Source organism: Salvelinus sp. IW2-2015, linkage group LG18 (assembly GCF_002910315.2).
Source record: "Salvelinus sp. IW2-2015 linkage group LG18, ASM291031v2, whole genome shotgun sequence".
In the NCBI taxonomy this organism is placed as follows: domain Eukaryota; kingdom Metazoa; phylum Chordata; class Actinopteri; order Salmoniformes; family Salmonidae; genus Salvelinus; species Salvelinus sp. IW2-2015.
In genome coordinates this window covers 45,154,476-45,178,263 of record NC_036858.1, presented here as the reverse complement: position 1 = coordinate 45,178,263, position 23,788 = coordinate 45,154,476, and the positions used below count along the sequence as shown (strand labels likewise).

The window sequence follows — 23,788 nt, the reverse complement described above, 5'->3', positions numbered from 1 at the left end:
TTCAGGCTATGTCCCTTAGTTCCAGTGAAAGGAAATCTTAACGCTACAGCATACAATGACATTCAAGACGATTCTGCGCTTCCAATTTTGTGGCAAAAGTTTGTGGAAGGTCCTTTCCTGTTACAGCATGACATTAGGATCCCCATTAGCTGTTGCAAAAGCAGCAGCTACTCTTTCTGGGGTCCACACAAAACATGAAACATAATACAGAATGACATAATACGGAACATCAATAGACAAGAACAGCTGGAGGACAGAACTACGTAAATTTAAAAAAAGGCACACGTAGCCTACATATCAATGCATACACACAAACTATCTAAGTCAAATAGGGGAGAGGCGTTGTGCCGCGAGGTGTTGCTTTATCTGATTTTTGAAACCAGGTTTGCTATTTATTTGAGCAATATGAAATGGAAGGAAGTTCCATGCAGTAAGGGCTGTATATAATACTGTACGCTTTCTTGAATTTGTTCTGGATTTAGGGACTGTGAAAAGACCCCTGGTGGCATGTCTGGTGGGATAAGTGTGTGTGTCAGAGGTGTGTGTGTAAGTTGACTATGCAAACAATTAGGGATTTTCAACACATTAATGTTTCTAATTAAAAGAAGAAGTGATGCAGTCAGTCTATCCTCAACTCTTAGCCAAGAGAGACTGGCATGCATAATATTTATATCAGCCCTCTGATTACAATTAAGAGCAAAACGTGCCGCTCTGTTCTGGGCCAGCTGCAGCTTAACTAGGTCTTTCCTTGCAGCACTGGACCACACGACCGGACAGTAATCAAGATTAGACCAAACTAGCAGAACTTGCTTATTGGAGTGTGACGTCAAAAAAGCTGATTATCTCTTTATTTTCGGCTAGACCTCTCCCCATCTTTACAACCATTGAATCTATATGTTTTGACCATGACAGTTTACAATCTAAGGTAACGCCTTAGTAATTTAGTCCCGTCAACTTGTTCAACAGCCACACCATTCATTACCAGATTCAGCTGAGGTCTAGCACGAGGTCTAGCACTTAAGGAATTATTTGTACCAAATACAATGCTCATAGTTTTAGAGATGTTCAGGACCAGTTTATTACTGGCCACCCATTCCAAAACAAACTGCAACTCTTTGTTAAGGGTAAGATGGTCAGTTTAATGAGGGTATGTTTGGCAGCATGAGTGAAGGATGCTTTGTTGCGAAATAGGAAGCTGATTCTAGATTTCATTTTGGATTGGAGATGTTTAATGTGAGTCTGGAAGGAGAGTTTACAGTCTAACCAGACACCTAGGTATTTGTAGTTGTCCACATATTCTAAGTCAGAACCGTCCAGAGTAGTGATGCTGGACGGGCGGGCAGGTGCGGGCAGCGATCGGGTTAAAGAGCATGCATTTAGTTTTACTTGCATTTAAGAGCTGTTGGAGGCCACGGAAGGAGAGTTGTATTGCATTGAAGCTCATCTGGAGGTTAGTTAACACAGTGTCCAAACGGCCAGAGGTATACAGAATGGTGTCGTCTGCGTAGAGGTGGATCAAAGAATCATCAGCAGCAAGATCGACATCATTGATGTTTACAGAGAAGAGAGTCGGCCCGAGAATTGAACCCTGTGGCACCCCCATAGAGACTGCCAGAGGTCCGGACAACAGGCCCTCCGATTTGACATACTGACATACTGAACTCTATCGGAGAAGTAGAACCAGGCGAGGCAATCATTTGAGAACCAAGGCTGTTGAGTCTGCCAATAAGAATGTTGTGATTGACAGAGTCGAAAGCCTTAGCCAGGTCAATGAATATGGCTGCAGAGTAATGTCTCTTATCGATGGCGGTTATGATATCGTTTAGGACCTTGAGCGTTGCTGAAGTGCACCCGTGACAAGCTCTGAAACCAGATTGTGTAGCGGAGAAGGTACGGTGGGTTGCGAAATGGTCGGTAATCTGTTTGTTAACTTGGCTTTCAAAGACCTTAGAAAGGCAGGGTAGAATAGATATAGGTCTGTAGCAGTTTTGGTCTAGAGTGTCTCCCCCTTTGAAGAGGGGGATGACCGCGGCAGGTTTCCAATCTATGGGAATCTCAGACCATACGAAAGAGAGGTTGAACAGGCTAGTAATAGGGGTTGCAACAATTTCGGCACTTCATTTTAGAAAGAGAGGGTCCAGATTGTCTAGCCCGGCTGATTTGTAGGGGTCCAGATTTTGCAGCTCTTTCAGAACATCAGCTATCTGGATTTGGGTGAAGGAGAAGTGGGGGAAGTTTGGGCGAGTTGCTGTGGGGAGAGCAGGGCTGTTGACCAGGGTAGGGGTAGCCAGGTGGAAAGCATGGCCAGCCGTAGAAAAATGCTTATTGAAATTCTCAATTATTGTGGATTTATCGGTGGTAAGTGTTTCCTAGCCTCCGTGCAGTGTGCAGGTGGGAGGAGGTGCTCTTATTCTCCATGGACTTTACAGTGTCCCAGAACTTTTTGGAGTTCGTGCCAGAGGATGCAAATTTCTGCTTGAAAAAGCTAGCCTTAGCTTTCCTAACTGCCTGTGTATATTTGTTCCTAACGTCCCTGAAACGTTGCATATCACGGGGGCTGTTCGATGCTAATGCAGAACGCCACAGGATGTTTTTGTGCTGGCCAAGGGCAGACAGGTCTGGAGAGAAACAAGGGCTATATCTGTTCCTGGTTCTAAATTTTTTGAATGAGGCATGCTTATTTAAGATGGTGAGGAAGGCACTTTTAAAGAATAACCAGGCATCCTCTACTGACGGGATGAGGTCAATATCCTTCCAGGATACCCGGGCCAGGTCGATTAGAAAGGCCTGCTCGCTGAAGTGTTTTAGGGATCGTTTGACAGTGATGAGGGGTGGTTGTTTGACCGCAGATCCATTACGGATGCAGGCAATGAGGCAGTGATCGCTGAGATCTTGGTTGAAAACAGCAGAGGTGTATTTGGAGGGCAAGTTGGTTAGGATGATATCTATGAGGGTGCCCGTGTTTACAGATTTGGGGTTGTACCTGGTGGGCTCATTGATAATTTGTGTGAGGAGTTTAGGTTTAGGTCACCTAGCAGCACGAGCTCCGAAGATAGATGGGCGGCAATCAATTCACATATGGTGTCCAGGGCACAGCTGGGGGCAGAGGGTGGTCTATAGCAAGCGGCAACAGTGAGAGACTTGTTTCTGGAAAGATGGATTTTTAAAAGTAGAAGTTCGAATTGTTTGGGTACAGACCTGGATAGTAAGACAGAACTCTGCAGGCTCTCTCTGCAGTAGATGGCAACACCGCCCCTTTTGGCAGTTCTATCTTGTCGGAAAATATTATAGTTAGGGATGGAAATTTCAGGGTTTTTGGTGGACTTCCTAAGCCAGGATTCAGACACGGCTAGGACATCCGGGTTGACAGAGTGTGCTAAAGCAGTGAATAAAACAAACTTAGGGAGGAGGCTTCTTATGTTAACATGCATGAAACCAAGGCTTTTACGGTTACAGAAGTCAACAAATGAGAGCAACTGGGGAGTAGGAGTGGAGCTAGGCACTGCAGGGCCTGGATTAACCTCTACATCATCAGAGGAACAGAGGAGGAGTAGGATGAGGGTACGGCTAAAGGCTATCAGGACTGGTCGTTTAGTGCGTTCAGAGCAGAGAGTAAAAGGAGCAGGTTTCTGGGTGTGAGAGAATAGATTCAAGGCATAATGTACAGACAGAGTTATGGTAGAATGTGAGTACATTGGAGGTAAACCTAGGCATTGAGTAATGATGAGAGATATATTGTCTCTAGAGACGTTTAAACCAGGTGATGTCACCGCATATGTGGGAGGTGGAACAACATGGTTGGTTAAGGCATATTGAGCAGGGCTAGAGGCTCTACAGTGAAATAAGACAATAATCACTAACCAGGACAGTAATGGACATATTGATGTTAGGGAGAGGCATGCGTAGCCAAGTGATCAATAGGGGTCCAGTGAGTGGTTGGGCTGGCTGGAGACACAGCGATTCAGACAGCTAGCAGGCCAGGGGTAGCAGGCTAGCAGACCGGGGCTAGCAAGCTAGCAGAAGAGCCTTAGAGGGAAGTCTTGACAGAGTAAAGCCTGTTTTGGCCTCCGCGTGCGGTGACGTCGATAGACCAGTCGCGATGGATTAGTAGGGTTCCGAGTAGCAGAGGGGTCCATGTCCAATTGGGAAAATAGGTATAGTGGCCCAAGAAATTGGCCGATGGATCTATACAGCCAACAATCCAATATGCTCTAGACAGCTAGCAGCTAGCAGGCCGCAGCTTGCAGATGGGCATTCAGGGGTGGTCGCGATCTAGAGGCCAGTTGAGTACCCCCTCGAGCACATTACGTCGTAGTCCAGTCGTGAAGGATCGGCGGGGTTCCGTGCCCCGTACCGGCAGTAGAAGGGGTCCAGGTATTGTAGCCCAGGAGTGGCTGATGGGCCTCTTTAGCAAGCCGGGAGAAAGGGCCTAGCATGGGCTAGCTCCAGACTAATTGGTGCTTGCTCCGGGACCGACGTTAGCCAGTACTCGGATAGCAGCTAGCTAGCTGCGAAGATCCAGGTGAAAATGTCCAGAGCTTACGGTAGGAATACAGGGATATGGAGAAAAAATAGGTCCTGTATGCTCTGGTTTGAGTCGCGTTGTACAAACTGGCGAGATCCTTCCGAGCTAAAGGTTAGCTGATGACCACTAGCAGTGGTTAGCTGACTACTAGCTAGTAGCTAGTGAGCTGGCTAGCTTCTGTTGGGGGATTCCGGATTCGAGGTGAATAATACTTTAGAAAAAAACAGATCCGCACCACATTGGGTGAGGCGGGTTGCATGAGAGTGTTTTGAAGTTGAGTTTTAGAAAAAATATTTTAAAAGATATGCGAAGAAAAATTTATAAAAAGATATATACACAGGACACGACAAGACGAGGACAAACGACGTCTGACTGCTATGCCATCTTGGATAAGTGTATCCATATCTACCTCGTACCTCTGCACATTGATCTGGTTCTGGTACTCCCTGTATATAGCTACATTTTTTGTGTATTTTATTCCTCTTGTGTTACTATTTTTAGAAATGGCTCATAAGCAAGAATTTCACGGTAAAGTCTACCCCAGTTGTATTCGCTGCATTTGACAAATAACATTTGATTTGAAATTATACCTGAAAACATATCAACACGCCGTTCAATATCCCCTTACATGAGCTAACAATTGAGAAAATCACAATAGTTGAATATATCATCGAATAGTTTAGTCTCTCTCAGAGCTTTGGATTTACTGTATATTTGCCATATTCAATTGATCTACAAATCTGGGAGGTAGATTTAGTCATGCACCTCTCATACTAATCATGGAATGGGAGAGAACATGTGGTTCTGCAGCTAAGGCAGTTTGCATCGCAAAGAAAAAGTAGTCCCCTTATGTAAATTATGTAGCGGTTCATAGCAACCACTAGCCTTAGGTAAAGCAGATATTAATCTACAAAACAGAGGTTTCACATGAGTCCTTGTTACATGTGTGGGTATGTTGTATAACTATATACAGTAATGCATTTATTTACACTATTATTGCACGGTCATGCACAAGATCATTCATGTCTGAAAAATGGCTTTAGACTTTTCACTTTAATAGTTAACCGCAATGACTGTGTAATGTCATTGATTGGCCAGAAAATCTACTATCCTGGTTTCCCATGACTGTAACAGGCCCTGATTAGCGGGGAAGGAAGATAGTCCACGTGCTGCGGAACTTGAGGTGTACATTTGAAATGTATCCCCCTGAATTATTCTAATGGGAACTCTGTCTACTTCTGTTTCTTGTCAACAACATATGTTTTATTACAGTATTACCAATCTGTCCACTCTATGTAATGTATTCAATGTCTTTCACATCCTTCTCACATACTTCTTTTCTCTGTCCTTTCTTCCATAGATCGCCTTCTCCCAGCACAACAGCATCATGGACCTGGTGCAGTTTTTTGTCACCTTTTTCAGGTACGTACCATTTAGATGGAACTAATAAGGCAAACGAATATGCAATTTTCCCTTTCTGCTTAATAAACAAAGACAACAGTTGTCTCGGCTGTCTCCAGGCCATCTTCTGCCAGTCAACCAGTTTCACTGAGTGAGCCAATCACATGCGTTGTCAGTGCTTCATTTGAGACAGATCTTGCCGGAACAGGATCCGGAACAGGATCCGGCATCTCTTCGTCTTAGACTGTTTCGTTCTGGGACCTATTTGGCCAGATCCGGTACCTCTTGTGGCATGAAAACGTTTTTTAAAAGTATCACTTTTTTGAGTAAAAGCGATCAAAGGTAATTTGAATTGCAACTTCCTTAACATCAGCCCTGGCCTGATATTCTAAGATTTGATTCGGGAATAGAAATCAAACTGGATGGACATCAGAAATAGAGGAAGGACTAAAAACAAACAAAATATAACTATTGTAAAACAGATTGTGTCTGTAAAATGTGTATAAGATATGTAGACTGAAGGTAGAAGCCTAAGTGTTTATTGGTTTACTCCAATTGGGGGAAGGGTGGTAGGGTTTGCGGGGAATAATAAAGGTATATTCTAAAAAAAGCATGTATGTCTATATAGGTATGTGTATGTATATATGTGTATATGTATGCATGCGTGTATGTATATGGATATATATATTTACCCAAATAATATATGGGGGCTTGGAAATGATGCAGACAATTACATTGATGGAAGCAACATTCTTTCCGCAATATTAAGCTGATCCACCCCTTTAAAAAAAAAGAAGAAAAAAAGAGTTGATTCGGGTTGGGTTGGCCCGGGCTTATGGTTTGCGTAACATTGTAACCTATGTTTGAGACCAATGCATGGCCATGGTTGTGTGAGTAGCACGCCTGTATCTCTCACAGAACTAGAATTAGATTCACTTTCTATGATCTTTCTCTCTGCTCTGATGGACATGAGCCTTCAACTCTCATCTCTCCAGCGTTGCATTATTTTGCCACAGAGGATCAACAGCTTCTTTTWAAAAATTGCCTAGCTGTGGATTGTGTGTAGCCCAGTAACAAGGCATAGCCTACAGTCGGGAACGCGCAGCAAATCTGTCAGTGCACAGCATGCAGACAAAACAGGCTTTTCGCAATATTTCAAGTACAATCGCAGGAAAACAGGTTGGAAACCAAATGGTGCCTGCTGAAAATAGAAGACACGAATCTGTCTGCCATAGGCTAACACAATATTTGATAAACTTCCAAATATTGTTTTACAAAGTAAAACAAGAGTGAGATATAGGCTTTTGGCACGAATGTATTGGCCATCTCTGGCGAGTGAGCTGGGTGAGTCAGTGAAACTGAAAAGCATGTTTAGGACTATCATTTCCTCCTCATATTGTAGCCTACAGTATGTCTCCACACAATTATTGATGAATTCAAGGTCGTTTTTATTGATCTAATTTAGATTTGTGTGGTATTAAAAAAGATTCTGCCTAAGTCTCCAGTCATGTCAAATTATTTAGAATTGCATGAAATGCATTTATAAAAGGCTGTGTGTAAATCCCTCTACTCTACTGCTCTATGCCGCTACACAAATGCAATGATATTCATGCAGTGCTTTATTATGAAGGTGATATTTTTTTTCTCATCCCTTCCGGGACTTCAGAGTTCCCCAGGTCACCACGCCCTCTCGCGCTCTCGGCAGCTCCTGATTTCCAACTAAACACTGTGCATTGTGCTTCGTTATTGGCAGACACGTTTGGAAACTACCAAAACAGGCAGACATTTCAGGCGGTCTTTTCAAACAGTTCTTACATTAAAAGGGGATAATCATAATTTTCACAATTTCAGTATTATTCCAACCTCATAGTGTAGAAATACAGTTGAAGTCGGAAGTTTACATGCACCTTAGCCAAATACATTTAACCTCAGTTTTTCACAATTCCTAACATTTAATCCTAGTAAAAATTACCTGTTTTAGGTCAGTTAGGATTACCACTTTATTTTAAGAATGTGAAATGTCAGAATAATAGTATAGAGAATTATTTATTTAATATTTTATTTCTTTTTTCACATTCCCAGTGGGTCATAAGTTTACATACACTCAATCAGTATTTGGTAGCATTGCCTTTAAATTGTTTAACTTGGGTCAAACGTTTCGGGTAGCCTTCCAAAAGCTTCCCACAATACGTTGGGTGAATTTTGGCCCATTCCTCCTGACAGAGCTGGTTTAACTGAGTCAGGTTTGTAGGCCTCCTTGCTCGCACACGCTTTTTCAGTTCTGCCCACACATTTTCTATGGGTTTGAGGTCAGGGCTTTGTGATGGCCACAACAATACCTTGACTTTGTTGTCTTTAAGCCATTTTGCCACAACTTTGGAAGTATGCTTGGGGTGGTTGTTCATTTGGAAGACCCATTTGCGTCCAAGCTTTAACTTCCTGACTGATGTCTTGAGATGTTGCTTCAATATATCCACATAATTTAATTTAATTTTTCTCCCTCATGATGCAATCTATTTTGTGAAGAGCACCAGTCCCTCCTGCAGCAAAGCACCCCCACAACATGATGCTGCCACCCCTGTGCTTCACGGTTGGGATGGTGTTCTTCGGCTTTCAAGCCTCCCCCTTTTTCCTCCAAACATAACGATGGTCATTATGGCCAAACAGTTCTATTTTTGTTTCATCAGACCAGAGGACATTTCTCCAAAAAGTACGATCTTTGTCCACATGTGCAGTTGCAAACCATAGTCTGGCTTTTTTATGGCGGTTTTGGAGCAGTGTCTTCTTCCTTGCTGAGCGGCCTTTCAGGTTATGTCGATATAGGACTCATTTTACTGTGGGTATAGATACTTTTATACCTGTTTCCTCCAGCATCTTCACAAGGTCCTTTGCTGTTGTTCTGGGATTGATTTGCACTTTTCGCACCAATGTATGTTTATCTCTAGGAGACAGAACGCGTCTCCTTCCTGAGTGGTATGATGGCTGCGTGGTCCATGGTGTTTATACTTGCATACTATTGTTTGTACAAGATGAACGTGGTACCTTCAGGCGTTTGGAAATTGCTCCCAAGGATGAACCAGACTTTGGAGGTCTACAATTTTTTTTCTGAGGTCTTGGCTGATTTATTTTGATTTTCCCATCATGTCAAGCAAATAGGCACTGAGTTTGAAGGTAGGCCTTGAAATACATCCACAGGTACACCTCCAATTGACTCAAATGATGTCAATTAGCCTATCAGAAGATTCTAAAGCCACGACATCATTTTCTGGAATTTTCCAAGCTGTTTAAAGGCACAGTCAACTTAGTGTATGTAAACTTCTGACCAGTGGAATTGTGATACAGTGAATTATAAGTGAAATAACTGTCTGTAAACAATTGTTGTAAAAATCTTGTGTCGGGGCCTCCCGGGTGGTGCAGTGGTCTAGAGCACTGCATCGCATTGCTAGCTGCGCCACCAGAGTCTCTGGGTTCGCGCCCAGGCTCTGTCGCAACCGGCCGCGACGGGAGGTCCGTGGGGCGACGCACAATTGGCATAGCGTCGTCGGGTTAGGGAGGGTTTGGCCGGTACGGATATCCTTGTCTCATCGCGCTCCAGCGACTCCTGTGGCGGGCCGGGCGCAGTGCGCACTAACCGAGGGGGGGAGGGCTGCACAGTGTTTCCTCCGACACATTGGTGTGGCTGGCTTCCGGGTTGGAGGCGCGCTGTGTTAAGAAGCAGTGTGGCTTGGTTGGGTTGTGCTTCGGAGGACGCATGGCTTTCGACCTTCATCTCTCCCGAGCCCGTACGGGAGTTGTAGCGATGAGACAAGATAGTAATTACTAGCGATTGGATACCACGAAAATTGGGGAGAAAAGGGGATACATTTATTTTTTTTATAAAAGTTTTTTTAATACTTTGTGCTAACCGACTTGCCAAAACTATAGTTTGTTAACAAGAAATTTGTGGAGTGGTTGAAAAACCAGTTTTCATGACTCCAACATAAGTGTATGTAAACTTCCGACAGTCAAGTTTTTGACTGCACTGGGACTTTAAGGTTCAGTCATTTGCTCCAAGAGCTTATTCCACTGTGTCATGGTCATAGTGGCACACACTTCCTTCTCACCCACTGTCTTCTTTAGTAAGCACCTTCTGAAGCATGCACTTTATCCACTTTTTTCCCAGATGTAACAGCTGATTTTTCAATATAATGTCACTCTCTGTGTTTGTCCCCTGCTCTTATCCTGCCTTGTTAAGTCTACTTCAGTGATCAAGTGCAGTTCTAATTATATTAGAACTGGGCGGCAGGGTAGCCTAGTGGTTAGAGCGTTGGACTAGTAACTGAAAGGCTGCAAGTTCAAATCCCCGAGCTGACAAGGTACAAATCTGTCGTTCTGCCCCTGAACAGGCAGTTAACCCACTGTTCCTAGGCCGTCATTGAAAATAAGAATTTGTTCTTAACTGACTTGCCTAGTTAAATAAAGAAAAAATAAAAATATTACAATAAATAAAACCTCCACAGATCCCTGTGCATCATGGGTCAAAGGCTTTAGCAGAAGCAGTATGTGCTGCCCTATGTGACCACAGCTGATTAAAGGCTTTAGTCAAAGGGAAAAAGGAGTTCACGTGCAGCTATGTTAACATGGTTGTAGATGTTTCTGTGTAAATGCTATGCATGTGCATGTCACAGAGGGTACGAGTTTGTGGTCTCTGTATGTGTGAGAGTGTATGCTTTGTTGTTTGTTTGTGTGTGAGTGTCTGCATGCTTTGGTTTGTTTGTGTGTGTGTTGGCTGTGCTCCATTGGTGTGTATAAGAGATGAAGTGGCAGGGCGGCAGAGCTGCGGTGCCCTGTGTGTGAGTCGGGCCCTGCAGGCTGAGGGCACACTGACATGATGGAGCTGGCACCACAGAGAGAGAAAGAGAGAGAGAGGGGAAGAGCGAAAGAGAGAGAGCGGGAACTAGGAAGGGAGAGGGGGGGTCGAGAGAGAGACGATGGGGAGGGAGAGAGAGACAGAGTGGAGGAGATATTTTCCCTTAGAATTAAATAATCTCAGTGGTGCTCTTTCTCATAGGTGCTCTTTCTCCAATCCTGAGTTAGGGCGGTATGCAGTCATAGATTTCACCATCATTATCTTGTTTCAGGTACTGTAACAACAGTACAGTAATTTGATCATTTGGACATGTTTTGACCCTCTACATGCCTCTCCTTTAGCATCTTTCTTCTATTTTTCTCTTAGTATATCTTCATATGTTTGACTGACACTCTGGGTGTCTGTTCCTCTATTTTAGTGTTCATCCAAGCTAATTATATTTCTGCAATTATCTTTACTGTACAGTTCACCTGTCATCCTATGTCTGACTCTGTGCGTGTGTGTGTGACAATGCCACATGATCTCCTAAGTTACATCATGCATATCTTTAACATATGTACACTTGCATACATGAGAGACAGAAACGAGAGAGGGAAAATAGGTTGGAAGATTCTCGCCTAATTTTATCCTCAAGCTAAACTCTCGACATGAAGTAGTATTCTAACAGACTCTGATTAACTTCTAAAAGCTAATTTGACCAGCTTTTCTTTGAAGAGTGGTTAAATAGTTTTCTCTCTCTTTCTCTCTCTCGTTCACTTTCCAGAGCGGTTCCCTAAATGAGGAAGAAAAATTGTTGTAATGAAGGAGTGTTTATGCTGCTTCTCCTTTTCAGCCCCAATGCTAATTGGTGACATTGCAGTTCAGTTTGGTCCAATTACTCGTTTCCTCTCTCTAAGTTGATTAGAAATCATCTCTCCTTCTTCTCAAGTTCAGCACAGAGACAATATACAAAGCTAAGTGGCTAATAAGCCTCTATCAGCTGTCCCAATTATTTCAAAATGGCTATCAACATTCTGTGCCGCTGCGACCTGAGGGATACTCCAGGCAATTTGACAAACAACACTGCTCTGATAGAAAGGTAAACAAATTGGGATTGTGTTATCCACTATTTGGGCTCCCTTAGAAATCAGCCTTTTGCCATTCTGTGTGCCTGGGGGAATATACTTGGTTAACAGCTTGGTACTCTATGGTGTACAGATGGAATTGTCTTTCTTTTGATAATTTGTGGATTGTGTGTATAGGATTGGGTATCGATCTTGTAGCTTGCTGCTGGGTGTTTGTGATATGTTCTCCAATGGTTCGGATGATTGGACATGTTATAAACCCCTTCCCCATGTTCATGTGATCCACAAAACTGAACAACTAACCCTCAGCCCCTCAGTGCCCCCCACACACACACACACACACACACACACACACACACACACACACACACACACACACTCAAAATCAAAATGAACACACAAACACCAACACACACAAACACACACACAATGAAACATACACTGTATCCGTCCCACTCAGCCCTCCCATCCACCCCAGAACTGCACATGGAACTCATTGGTTTGAATCTCATTGGTTGCGGATGACTTGGCTAAAGCTATATGTGTAAGAAACCCCAATAAACCCCCTAATACCTCTTTAATAGTGACAGTTAGTCTTCTCCTCTCCCCATTAGTGCAGTAAGCCGCCGTGTTTGGGATTAATTGCAGGCTGAGTTAATAGATTTGATGTGGAATGATGGACTGTTACTGATTGGGCTTTGAAATATGGCCAAACCAACAAGCGGTGTTGGAGGGGAGGAAGAGTCTGTTCCAAACAATCCCAGTTACACTCCTGCCAGCAATATGGAGCTACAGCCATCATAGGGTTGTGTGAGACTTTCATGATTATTTATTTATTTTCCCAAAGTTTTTAGACATTGGTGAAGAAATTGGTACTGACGTACTATACGGTCATATTTAATCAAACCTGTCAAACCTGCACACACATGCACCTATAGTGACAACTGTAAGTATGTACCATACTGTCAGTATATGGTTCACATCACTAACTAGGCAAATTCCTCAGTCTGATAGTTTATGTACTGTACTAGTGGTTTTCCAGAACATATGAGAAAGAGCATTTCCACAGCCTTTCAGCAGGCTTGGCTTGGAAATGTCACGCTAATTACAACTCTTTAGCCCTTTACGATGTGGTCATTGCTTCTAAGCTATTTTCTAGCTGTACACGGAGGGCGTTATGAAGATAGCTATTGTCTTGGACTTCTACACTACTTCCTGCCTTGGTGGTTTGGTTCTTTGGCCTCCAGGACTTGTAAAAGCTCTGGTTGAAAGACAGGCTTTGTGTGATCTAATGTCCAGATGTCATTGGCATTGGGATCATTCTATGTGACATTGCTCTGTGTAAGATGGCCACTCTCCTTGACCCACTCCATGGGTCCAATTGATTTCATGCTATTTCCCCATATTTCACTTGGTTTACCTCCGCAGTCTTAAAGTCCATTTCATAGTATTCGGTGCTGCTAGCCCTTTGGTGGCCATTTGTGTAGTTTTTTCTAAGGTAAAAAGACATGCAGCACTCTATGCAGGCACATGGAGAAATGTCAACTGTCAAGGCAACCAAATCTTCCGCAAAGTACAGTCGTGGCCAAAAGTTTTGAGAATGACACAAATATACATTTTCACAAAGTCTGCTGCCTCAGTTTGTATGATGGCAATTTGCATATACTCCAGAATGTTATGAAGAGTGATCAGATGAATTGCAATTAATTGCAAAGTCCCTCTTTGCCATGCCAATGAACTGAATACCCCAAAAACATGTCCACTGCATTTCAGCCCTGCCACAAAAGGACCAGCTGACATCATGTCAATGATTCTCTCATTAACACAGGTGTGAGTGTTGACGAGGACAAGGCTGGAGATCACTCTGTCATGCTGATTGAGTTTGAATAACAGACTGGAAACTTCAAAATGAGGGTGGTGCTTGGAATCATTGTTCTTCCTCTGTCAACCATGGTTACCTGCAAGGAAACGCGTGCCGTCATCATTGCTTTGCACAAAAAGGGCTTCACAGGCAAGGATATTGCTGCCAGTAAGATTGCACCTAAATCAACCATTTATCGGATCATCAAGAACTTCAAGGAGAGCGGTTCAATTGTTGTTAAGAAGGCTTCAGGGCGCCCAAGAAAGTCCAGCAAGCACCAGGACCGTCTCCTAAAGTTGATTCAGCTGCGGGATTGGGGAACCACCCGTACAGAGCTTGCTCAGGAATGGCAGCAGGCAGGTGTGAGTGCATCTGCACGCACAGTGAGACGAAGACTTTTGGTGGATGGACTGGTGTCAAGAAGGGCAGCAAAGAAGCCACTTCTCTCCAGGAAAAACATCAGGGACAGACTGATATTCTGCTATAGGTACAGGGATTGGACCGCTGAGGACTGGGGTAAAGTCATTTTCTCTGATGAATCCCCTTTCCGATTGTTTGGGGCATCCGGAAAAAAGCTTGTCCGGAGAAGACAAGGTGAGCGCTACCATCAGTCCTGTGTCATGCCAACAGTAAAGCATCCTGAGACCATTCATGTGTGGGGTTGCTTCTCAGCCAAGGGAGTGGGCTCACTCACAATTTTGCCTAAGAACACAGCTATGAATAAAGAATGGTACCAACACATCCTCAGAGAGCAACTTCTCCCAACCATCCAGGAACAGTTTGGTGACGAACAATGCCTTTTCCAGCATGATGGAACACCTTGCCATAAGGCAGAAGTGATAACTAAGTGGCTCGGGGAATAAAACATGGATATTTTGGGTCCATGGCCAGGTAACTCCCCAGACCTTAATCCCATTGAGAACTTGTGGTCAATCCTCAAGAGGTGGGTGGACAAACAAAAACCCACAAATTCTGACAAACTCCAAGCATTGATTATGCAAGAATGGGCTGCCATCAGTCAGGATGTGGCCCAGAAGTTAATTGACAGCATGCCAGGGCGGATTGCAGAGGTCTTGAAAAAGAACGGTCAACACTGCAAATATTGACTCTTTGCATCAACTTCATGTAATTGTCAATAAAAGCCTTTGACACTTATGAAATGCTTGTAATTATACTTTAGTATTCCATTGTAACATCTGACAAAAATATCTAGACACTTTGTGAAAATTAATATTTGTGTCATTCTCAAAACTTTTGTCCACGACTGTACATTGACACATTGACAAATCTTTCAAGGAGATGATTACGCTGGCCATTCAAAACCTTTCTAAAGTATTTCTAAAGTATTAATAGTGCTCACTTTAGATCAGGTACTGCAAAATGTGATTTGTAAAATGGTTTAAAAGAACACCTAATCGTATGCATAATTCATAAATTATTCAAAAGTTGTGAATAACTATCTATATAGCATTTACAAATTTACAAAACGTAGGTATACTAATAAATAAATGGTGAGCAAACTATTTATGAATGCCTTATAAATGGTTATTACTGAACGTTATAATAAAGCGTTAACAGATTGGTCATGTGACAGCTAGACCATAAATAGTCACTACCACCTTGTGACGTCATGCCAGTTCTATGCATTATTACATATTTAAAGAATAGGTTTGATTGTAGGCAGCTACTTTTGTCCTTACCTCCTCATGGTACTGTTGTGAAATTATATTATATTTCATGTAAATACTAGAATGAATAGATAATGGGTGATGAGCTAATTAAATTCACATTTACATTTTAGTCATTTAGCGGACACTTATCCAATGCGACATACAGGAGCAATTAGGGTTAAGTGCTCAAGAGCACATCAATAGATTTTTTTACCTAGTCTGCTCGGGGATTCAAACCAGCGACCTTTCGGTTACTGGCCCAACGCTAGGCTACCTGCCGCAAATGTATTGATTGATTGGTTGATTGATTGTGCTGTTTCCTCCTGCAGCTGTTTCCTGTCCCTGTTGCTGGTGGCAGCGGTGGTGTGGAAGGTCAAACAGACGTGCTGGGCATCCAGGAGGAGAGAGGTAGGTCATAGGTCAATCTCATCAGCTGTCGTAATTTATGGAAACCATGGTGGCGTTCCAGGTAGATTACATTGCAGTTGCCCTGCGCACATCTACCAATGGTCACATGCCACATCATTTACTGCGCAGACGGGTATCAGATTACTATATCTTAGGATGCAGATGGATCTGGCGGGCGACTGGAATGTAGTCTGCCTGGAACGCGACCCATGAGCGGATCAGACAGTACATCACAGATTCAAACCCCCTTACTGGCACAAATGAGAGGGTGCTCTATTCTCACTGACTCAGACTCTGGGTTTGTGTTTGTGTCTACAAATATGTGTATGTTTTTGTGTTTGTCCCTGTCTCTGTGGGTTTTAACATAATTACATGATTTCCTATGCAGTGGTAAGAGCTTCTGGTACTCTATATGTACACTGAGTATACAAAACCTGCTCTTTCCATGACATAGACTGACCAGCTAAATCCAGGTGAAAGCTATGATCCCTTATTGATGTCACCTGTTAAATCCACAGGTTAACGCAGGATTTTTAAGCCTTGAGACAATTAAGGAATGGATTGTGTGTGTGTGTCATTCAGAGGGTGAACACAAGATTGAAGTGGCTTTGAAGAGGGTATGGCAGTAGGTGCCAGGCACACCGGTTTGAGGTTGTCAAGAACTGCAACGCTGCTGGGTGTTTCACGCTTAACAGTTTCCCGTGTGTATCAAGAATGGTCCACCACCCAAAGGACATCCAGCCAACTTGACACAACTGTCGGAAGCGTTGGATTCAACATGGGCCAGCATCTCTGTGGGAATGCTTTCGACACCTTGTAGAGTCTATGCCCCAACACATTTTCTTTGTTCTGAGGGCAAAAGGGGGTGTTCCAAAATGATTTCTTCACCTTTTCATGGACAATTGAACAGACCAGATCCTCAAAGACATTGACTGACCTTGTCTGTGACTCTACATGTCAACAAAGTAGGGTAGACTCTAGAATGTTTTCATAATGGTAGTAGACCCCCCATCACATTCTGTACCACACCCACTGTGTGCTGTTCACTAGTAGCTTCCCCTGCAGGCAAGGCTTCATTACCCCCCTCCAGTGCAAAGGCAGCTCCCGACCCCCCGGCTGTTCTGAAGGTTGTGTTAATGTCACCCGCTCTGCAAACACGACTCACTCCTTAACGAGCGGAGCGCAGCGATAAACAAGGCCATTCCCCTTAATTACTGCTCCTCATGATCCAATTAACTCTGACGGAGTGATGCTTAACGAAGTGGAATGGAGTGATATATCACTTAAAGCTGCAACAGATGCCACATCGGTTTCATTTGTCTCTTTTTCTACTCTTCTGTTTTCTTTACAGGCCGCAAAACGGTGCCATAAATACACGCATACCAATGTGCAACGTAAATAAGTCATGATTGGGCTTTTAAAATCAATACAAACATCAGTGTGGATTTAATTGAGATGTAACATGCTCGGTTTCTGTGAAATCCATTGAGATTTGACAAGAGGACTCCTATAGTTAAAACACTGGTGGTTTTGTCCCTCCTCTGCCAAGGCTGCCACAGTTGGGGGTTTTCTCTTCAGCAAATGCTGTGCTTTCAGATGTGTAATGGTTTTAATATCACAGAGGGGAATATTCCCGCCTGTTTTAGCTCTGTCCTTTTATCAACATGTGCACATCTTATTAGTCCATTTTACTTTCATATCTTGTGTGTCAGATGATTAAGTGATTTTTCTGTTAGTGGGATGGCTATTGATTTAGCCAAGTTTTTTTTAAAGTTCTCTGCAACATTTCAATTATACCTACAGGAAGTTTTCAGCTGTACTGTATCTACTGTTGCAGAAATGTGTGTGTGGGGTTTGGATTGCCACAGAGAATATAAAATATAGCTACTGTACCTGTACTACACACCTGTTTGTGCTTATGTGGCAGACTTGAACCCAAAACGCCAAGTTTTATGCCATTATGAATGAATGGTGGTGACATCTGCAGTGTAGTGTAAAGTCTCCTCTTACCTGGCTAGCCCTGTATTTGTTTAGCCTTGTTTCCCAGTGAAAGCACACTTGCTTGTGGACACGTCTACATTATTTATGAGGAAGAGTCCCATGTCACAGAAGAGCTGCAATGCTGCATTCACTGTGCCTCACTCTCTTTGTGGACACTAACACTCAGTTTGAATGTAGACTACACCCATGGGGTAAAGTCCAGGAGCACTGATATCACACATATCCAGCTGCATTAGTTATTTTACTACATCCCATATATTACAGGGGGTTGTAGCCCTATTTTATGACCACGGTTAGAACAGAGAGGTACAGTTGAAGTCGGAAGTTTACATACACCTTAGCCAAATACATTTAAACTCAGCTTTTCACAATTCCTGACATTTAATCCTAGTAAAAATTCCCAGTCTTAGGTCAGTTAGGATCAGCACTTTATTTTAATAATGTGAAATGTCAGAATAATTGTAGAGAGAATGATTTATTTCAGCTTTTATTTCTTTTTTCACATTCCCAGTGGGTCAGAAGTTTACATACACTCAATTAGTATTTGGTAGCATTGCCTTTAAATTGTTTAACTTGGGTCAAACGTTTCGGGTAGCCTTCCACAAGCTTCCCACAATAAGTTGGGTGAATTTTGGCCCATTCCTCCTGACAGAGCTTGTGTAACTGAGTCAAGTTTGTAGGCCTTGTTCGCACACGCTTTTTCAGTTTGCCCACAAATCTTCTATGGGATTGGCATCAGGGCTTTGTGATGGCCACTCCAATAGCTTGACTTTGTTGTCCTTAAGCCATTTTGCCACAACTTTGGAAGTATCCTTGGGGTCATTGTCCATTTGGAAGACCCATTTGCGACCAAGCTTTAACTTCCTGACTGATGTCTTGAGATGTTGCTTCAATATGTCCACATAATTTTCCTTCCTCATGAAGCCATCTATTTTGTGAAGTGCACCAGTCCCTCCTGCAGCAAAGCACCCCCACAACATGATGCTGCTTCACGGTTGAGATGGTGTTCTTCGGCTTGCAAGCCTCCCCCTTTTTCCTCCAAACATAACGATGGTCATTATGGCCAAACAGTTCTATTTTTGTTTCATCAGACCAGAGGACATTTCTCCAAAAAGTACGATCTTTGTCCCCATGTGCAGTTTCAAACCGTAGTCTGGCTTTTTTTATGGTGGTTTTGGAGCAGTGGCTTCTTCCTTGCTGAGCGGCCTTTCAGGTTATGTCGATATAGGACTCGTTTTACTGTGGATATAGGTACTTTTGTATCTTCACAAGGTCCTTTGCTGTTGTTCTGGGATTGATTTGCACTTTTCGCACCAAAGTACGTTCCATTCTAGGAGACAGAACGCGCCTCCTTCCTGAGAGGTATGACGGTTGCGTGGTCCCATGGTGTTTATACTTGCGTACTATTGTTTGTACAGATGAACGTGGTACCTTCAGGCGTTTGGAATTGCTCCCAAGGATGAACCAGACTTGTGGAGGTCTACAATTTTTTCTGAAGTATTTGGCTGATTTCTTTTGATTTTCCCATGATGTCAAGCAAAGAGGCACTGAGTTTGAAGGTAGGCCTTGAAATACATCCACAGATACACCTCCATTTGACTGAAATTATGTCAATTAGCCTATCAGAAACTTCTAAAGCCATGACATAATTTTCTGGAATTTTCTTAGCAGTTTAAATGTACAGTCAACTTAGTGTATGTAAACGTCTGACCACTGTAAATGTGATACAGTGAATTACAAGTGAAATAATCTGTCTGTAAACAATTGTTGTAAAATTGACTTGTGTCATGCACAAAGTAGATATCCTAACCGACATGCCAAAACTATAGTTTCTTAACAAGAAATTTGTGGAATGGTTGAAAAACGAGTTTTCATGACTCCAACCTAAGTGTATGTTAACTTCCGACTTCAACTGTATGTAGTTAAATACAAATAAATTAATAAGATGTATGTCAAAAAGATAGTGTGAGAACTGTTCTAGCAACTGCATGCCTGTGGTCAGTTGAGGAATGGAGTGTTAACATGTTTGTGTGTGTATGTCTCTCTCTCTCACACTCACGCTCTCACACACACACACACTTTTAGTAGGGTTTTAGCTGTGTGTGAGGGTATATGGTGGAGAGAAGTGAGGGAAAGGACAGAGGATCCATTACTAGACTGAGGTAAACACACACGTGCTCACACATTGTCAGAAACAGTGAAAACCAATTGTCTGACTTCAGTGCTGGCAGCTCATAACTTTGTGATTAACTACGCAGGAGTCTTCCTACCTACTTCCTTCATTACTCACCCTGCACCATCAAGCGGGAAATTAACAATGCAAATCAATGGAGCTGGATGCTGTATTTTTATGATCTTCCTGTTTTGATGTTATTAAAGCAGGAGTGATGAGATAAATTGTTGATGTTACAGTAGGTGCTCGGGGACTTGGTCAATTGGACCAAATGGGGCTAATATATAATAGCCATTATTATTTTTCGGGCTCCAACGGTCATTTCTGAACAAGTTCTCATTTCTCTTTAAGATTGCCTTGTTAATGTAATTTATCATGTGTTGTAAACAAGAAGTCTAGGGGTTGTTGTTGTTTTAAGCAGTTATATAAGTGACACACAAAAAAGGAACATTATAAATGATATTCAGGGCCCTGGGGGAATTGATGCTGCATCACGGTCCTCTGACGTGATTAGACTCCTTTGCTCCATGTAAACCGCATGTGCTTTGGGCTTCAGTAAATCATTAGCGTGAATAAAGCTTCTATGCAGTTTTATCTATATCAGTGTATTAATGTTGCACGGTATACAGGTTCCACAGCAATATCACAGTACCAAAACGTCATGATACTTATGATACCAACATTTTAGAGTACCGTAGTACCATTTCATATGATACTACTACATTTTTCGGCCCTACCAATCTAAAGAACCCGCTGGCGCCTGTTATAAAATGTTAATGAATTCTGTTTTGTTTATAAATTCAGTTGCATTTTTTTAAGCAACAACCACTAGTCTTTTGTATGTGCTCGTCCAATAATGTCCACTTCACATTTAGGCGCATATCATATCACGTGTGGGAGGTGTAATCAGCCAGCCGGGCAGTCGCATCCCCTTCCAGCCATCACTCACCTGCTTCTCTCCGTCCGCTCTCCCTGCACATCTATTCCTGAAAGTTTTTGAAGTATAATTTAGCTGTGATTATGACTGGGGATGCAGTCCCTGATGAGTTTTCTTTGTTACATTTGTGCATTTGATACATTGGAGCAAACCATGTCGTGGGCCATTTTAAACTAATTCCAGGTTGCTAATTATTGGTTAGATAAAAAACAAAAATCTGTCACATTACCTAGCTAACGACTTTCTAACTTGACAGTAGGTCTAGTCAAATTTGATTGGAACAGGAAGAAAGGAAAAGGGTCTGCTACTCATGAGATGTGCTTCAAAGGTAGGATTCATATAGGCCTAATGTAAGCCTAAAATATATCAAAAATCTATTTCTTGGTGCCTTACGTTTCTAAAGTTGGTATCAGTATGTTTGTGGGAGAGAGAGTGGTGTGTTTATGAGTGAGAGGGTGACAGAGAGAGTGTGTGTGTGTGTGAGTGAGAGAGGGTGGGACAGTCTATGTGGGTCTGTTTACTGAAGAGTGAGGAAGTTTTCATGCAGTGTTTTCCCCTTACTGACACAATGACATGCAGATCATTATGCATGTATATTACTTCCTCCCATTTCTCCAACCAAATCAAAGGTAGGCCTTTGCAAATATGAGCAAATCGCCATTATATGCAGTATTCTATTATACAGTGTGAAGTTAAATTCTATATGTGTTGTATTGAGTAGAAGTGTGAATATCAGTGACGGGGATTTCCATTGGAGAAGCAGTTTTTGCCTATCTTACTGTACTGTCTTTGGTAATACGTTAAAGGCAAATGTCTCATTATTTGACTTAATTTCAATGTACTGACAGTTATATTGTAGCACTATTCACAGTAGTGCATATCATCTGTTGGCACATATCCTATGGGTGAAACTCTGGAGGGATTGTTCTAGCGAAGGTGAAAATGGGATCTCTTCAGAGTTAATTATGGATCACAACCAGCAGAGAGGAAAATACAACTGGGCTCATGCTAATTACATTTCCAACAATAATTTTGGGATATGAGATCAAACAATCAAAACTACTTTGAAATTGTAATGATGATGCACAAGACAGCTTGTACAGACCTCTTTGATTCCCCTAATAGGGCTGCCCCTCTGTAGACTGGGGAAAAGCCCTATTTTGACAACTAACCTCATTAAGCTTGCTCTTCATCTCGCAATCAATAAATAAACAAATAAACAAACAAATTAATAGATAATGGCTTTCTTATTTAATTGTCAATTTTATGCGTTACTGTGGTAATAATTTGGTTGTCTGATGGCCATGTTAAGCAGCTTACTGCCGTAAATTAGCTTTTTACATTAGCGTTGACTCATATTTACCCCAAAATATTCACACAGCTAAAATATGTATTGAGTTTAGTCAGATTGTAGAGTATGGAATTGGCGCATATGTCTCTCACCAGCTCCCCTCTGAAATTACCATCTATCCCCTCTAGTCTCCAGTCCAATGTAACTGCTATTCCAAACCACAGACAGATGTTGCCCAATTCTCTGATTAAATGCTGATTTATTCCTGTAATTTAGTTTAGCCGCTGTCGTCCTCAAAAGAGCAACATTAATTTTGTGGGCATAAATTAAACCATCATTTGTATTTGTGTGTGTTTGTGTGTGTTATCATATTAGGTGAGACTTGTTAAGGCTGGGCACTTCTGACCTTTTGGTGTCGGTATGATAATTACCACAATTCCCCATTATACTTATTATTTTAAATTCGACTTTGCATAAAGTAATTAACATATTGTGTAATTTCTTTGCTGTCATTATTGCATTAAAGTTTAGAGATTTTCAGCTGTATGAGCTGCAAAAACATTCCATAATGAACAGAAATGTGATTAAATTTGAGGTTTTAAGGCTATTTTTTTCTTAACTTGTCCCTGCTATTCTCAAATTAGCCAGATTTGAAAGCAATTACAGCTCCCAGTAATCACATTTAATAATTTAGATGTTTGATAGTCTAGTTGTTGAAGTTATTATATTCTTCGGTAGTAGTGGAGCAGCCACCTATTGTGTTGAGAGAGAATTATTCTGATGAGAAAGTTATTCCCATAGCATATTCCCATAGCATATTCCCATAGCATATTCCCATAGGGCGGCGCACAATTGGCCCAGCGTCGTCCGGGTTTGGTCGGTGTAGACCGTCAAATAAGAATTTGTTCTTAACTGACATGCCTAGTTAAATAAAAAAATGTTTTTTTAATTGCTGTGAGTTGAGGTGACTCTGAAGGCCTACAGTACTTGGCACCCTCTATAGACCTATCACTCTATGCAACACAGACCACAATCTCCTGTTGGACAGATTATGTTGTCTGGGCCAGTGGGCACCAAATCACCCTTACCCCATATTTGGCAGCCATTAATAGAGGTGGTAGATTAGGAGGGTTTAATGTGGCCAAGCATTGGCTCCCCTGGACAGCCTCAGTGTAAACAAAGCAAAGGGATGAGCCTCGATGCTGTGCTGCTTAACCTAGCCGCTGAAGATCAGCAACACTCAGTCAGATAGGCTGCCAGCTATTCTGCGTGCCACCACAGCACTTGTACAGGCGGAGTCAAAGCCTAACCATGCTCTCTCATCATTGTATTCAAGACAGAAAGATAATCAGTTTTCTTTCCATTTAGGGATAGATTCATCGGAGTCGATTTGGTTAAAACCACAGTTTTTCCTTTCATACAGTGAACTGTATACCACCATGTTAGCCAGTCTACCATATGCTCTAAGCCATAAATCACACATTTTCATCAGAATGATCAGATTATACATAAAGCATAAGTAAACACACCTGAGTTTGTGTTAGTTTGTTTTGGGTACAAGCTGTATGATCGATAGTTAATACATTGTATTGGGGTATAGGCCGACGA

The 23,788-nt window shown here is 42.3% G+C and overlaps 1 protein-coding gene across 1 annotated transcript in view; it reads left to right on the top strand.

The window, feature by feature from the left end:
• Window positions 1-23,788, top strand: part of LOC111977709 (attractin-like protein 1) — a 341,451-nt gene that overhangs the window by 200,474 nt on the left and 117,189 nt on the right. Inside the window, 2 exon segments of the mRNA XM_070448549.1 lie at window positions 5,886-5,947; window positions 15,700-15,778. Of these exon segments, the coding sequence (XP_070304650.1) occupies window positions 5,886-5,947; window positions 15,700-15,778 (141 nt within the window).